The 3,157-nt window shown below is 42.8% G+C and overlaps 1 protein-coding gene across 1 annotated transcript in view; it reads right to left on the bottom strand.

The window, feature by feature from the left end:
* The window catches only part of LOC106805863 (aminoacyl tRNA synthase complex-interacting multifunctional protein 1-like), a 13,564-nt gene extending 10,614 nt beyond the window's left edge, over positions 1-2,950 (bottom strand). Inside the window, exon 1 of the mRNA XM_014807634.1 lies at positions 2,756-2,950. Coding sequence (XP_014663120.1) covers positions 2,756-2,861 — 106 coding nt within the window. The 5' untranslated portion in view covers positions 2,862-2,950. The remainder of the gene's footprint in view (positions 1-2,755) is intronic.
* Between the last annotated feature and the right edge of the window lie 207 nt (positions 2,951-3,157).

Below are 3,157 nucleotides of genomic sequence, written 5' to 3'. Positions count from 1 at the left end.
ATATGGCATTCTGTACTGTGAGTATATTACATGTAACGTATGCCACTGCCAGTGCATGTGGTGGTGGTAAGTACTGTGTAGTTTTTACCTGCGTTAATTGGTTACAGGTGGCAGCTCTCTATTGCAGCCTGTAGGCTTGCGTAGGTAAATGGATGAGTGCTTATCTATTCTGTCTTGCAAATAGTTGTTGCTATTACGTACGATGGGTGCTTCCATCTTTAATCTGAAGACACTTAAACGTACGCACCATGCCGTGGCAACTTTCATAACGATCCCAACGAACATTCTTTTGAGAAGGTTCCTGATACCATCCCTGTGCATTCCACTGTTTTGGCGTGTATGTGAACACATTTGGGACTAACAGGGTTTACTAGAATCCCACCACTCTACCACAGAGTCACTGCAGTAGACGTTAGATGAGCGCTGTCGCTCCGCGGCACTTGTTGTTTACACTTCGTGGAATGAATGAAGACTGTAAACAATATTACAATGTATTTTTCCTGTAATAAATTGTTAAATGAAATAGTGGGATAAATTTGTACCATAAGCTCTTTCCTACACAGTGTTGGCATAATAGAGGCATTTAGCACGTTGTTACATGTTAAGCACCACCACTCGGGTGATTTACTGCACATGAATTACACTCCACGAAAAAACTTTTCGAAAAAGATTTTCAGAGATTTACAAGTTTCGTAATTGTCTATAAGGAATTGTTGACCTGTACAATTTAGGCTATAGAAACCAGACACAACGATTTATATTATGTGCTTCTAATCTTGAGCTGAGTTTTACGAAGCTCCGTTAAAACTCGTCTGTTTCTTGTTTAGCGAACGAGGCCATAAGGGAGAACTTTATGATCTATTAAGCTACCTGGTAAAAACTTTCACATGGCCGCCAGCTACGGAAGCAAGCGTGTAACCAGCCATAGCAACCAACAGCTGACCACACAAGATTCAGTATGTATAATTGTATTATTATATAGTACTATAGTAACTATACATATGTATCACAAGAACCAGGAGTAAATAATAAGGGTAATATTTGCTCCGCCTAGTATTTACTTCTGATATATGCAGACTGTATATGTGTGTGCGTGCGTTCGTGCGTTCGTGCGTGCATGGGTGTGGGGTATGTGTCGTGCGTGCTTGCATGCGTTCGTGCGTGTGTGTGTGGTGTATGTGTGTTGTGTGTGTGTGTGTGTGTGTGTGTGTGTGTGTGTGTGCGTGTGCGTGTGCGTGTGCGTGTGCGTGTGCGTGTGTGTAGTATGTAATATATACGTGGATTTTTTATTTACTTGTATAAATATATTGAAATATAGCGTATACTGTATACATTGTATACATTGTATACATATGTGTATATAGCATGCATGTATATTTAGCATAAACCTGAAACGTGTCTCCATTTCCTCTTCTAAGACTAAAGTGTAGTAAAATTATATCCTATTTTTAGAAAATTTATACGTAGAAACTTATTCTGTCGTTATCTGTCATCCATCTACTAAATTGGGGGAATACATTGAAATGAAATTTTGAAGCTCTACGTAGTGGCAGTGTTGTCCTTCACTATAATATTAGCACTATTGTGCTACTACTTAACTGACACATGTACGTGCATATTGTTATGTCCTCGTAATCTACTGCGTTTGCGATGTATTCAGGCTCGAGATAATGCATCGGGTGGCACGCACCAGGGCCATGAGACGAGGATGGACACGAACATAACAAACGGACTCGGGAATGTCTCGGAATTCAACGTTGGAGATGACGATGCAACTACGTCCATGATCTTCGAAGTGGAAGACATCGACGAGGCTCTTGAAGAAAGGTAGGTCCCTGCGTTATCCGGGGAAGCATCGTAAGCTGACGCCGAAGTCTGTGAAATCGATCTTACCCAATGTTACTCCTGAATGATTCCATTGCGTGAGGGTGTGTGCGTGCGTACCTGCTAGTGTGTGCGTGAGGGTGTGTGCGTGCATGCCTGCTAGTGTGTGCGTCAGGATGTGTGTGTGCGTGCCTGCTAGTGTGTGCGTGTGCGTGTGCCTGCTAGTGTGTGCGTGCGTGTCTGCTAGTGTGTGCGTGTGTGTCTGCTAGTGTGTGCGCGTGCGTCCGTGCCTGCTAGTGTGTGCGTGCGTGTGCCTGCTAGTGTGTGCGTGTACGTGTGCGTCCGTGCCTGCTAGTGTGTGCGTGTGTGTGCGTGCGTGGACGTCACGTGCGCTCGCGTGTCTTTACATATTACTTTTTATTATACAGGTTAGGAAGTAGAAACATGGAATATGTAATTGCGTTGGCGCTTTTGATCGGAAGTTCTCTACAACATATTAATTAATATTCTTTTATGATTGACCTTTGATTTGATATAGTCTGTGCACGCCTTTGAAATACCACGTGATTGCGTATGCTCTCTATACCATACTCGTAAGCCCACTATTCTTTCGCTGCGTAACGCTGCGTAATAAATATTTCACCGAGCGTATTACATTGCCAGCCGTGATATTATTACGCAGATTGTGATAAATAATCACGCCACACATATATAGTACTCGACGCCACCGGCCTCGCGCGCTATCGCTCACTGCAAGCCATACAATACTCCCCTGAAATCATCGGATTAAATTGACTACGCCGCGAATTTTCTATGGTGTTACTGTATATTAATTTTGTAAAGTTTTTGTTGCAATTTTTTACATTAAAAGTAAGTACTAACGGGACTAAATGTATCCTCAAATTCCTACCTGATAATATAAGTAATATACCGGCAGCCTGCTGCAGTGATGCGAGTTCCACCCTCAGCGTCTGTATGATTTCGTCTGCTCTGTTGGCTCTGTCTTCCATCAGCTGGATTTCTGCTTCACTAGCCATACCTGGCAAACGAAATCTGATAGTTTATGACAGTACTTCAGTTCCACGCTGTCGCCGGAGATTACACAGGAAGCGGAAGAAAATCTTTCTCGCTATAATTAATTAGTTTAGTGTTCATAGAGGGCGGCACGAAACTCGTATAGATGCTCATTCGTTTGTTTGTTTACGGTAGAGGTAAGCGCGATTTTCAAATTTCGTCTGTGGCAGGCACCTGTATCATTATGCTGTGAAAAATTAGACGGATCTACTCTCAAAAGGTATTGTCCCGTGGGCCATCACAATGTCAAGTTTGCAAG

The sequence above is a fragment of the Priapulus caudatus genome, unplaced genomic scaffold (assembly GCF_000485595.1).
Source record: "Priapulus caudatus unplaced genomic scaffold, Priapulus_caudatus-5.0.1 Scaffold130, whole genome shotgun sequence".
NCBI classification, from domain to species: domain Eukaryota; kingdom Metazoa; phylum Priapulida; class Priapulimorpha; order Priapulimorphida; family Priapulidae; genus Priapulus; species Priapulus caudatus.
The sequence above is the reverse complement of the archived record's forward strand: the minus strand, read 5'-3'. Positions and strand labels throughout refer to the sequence as shown.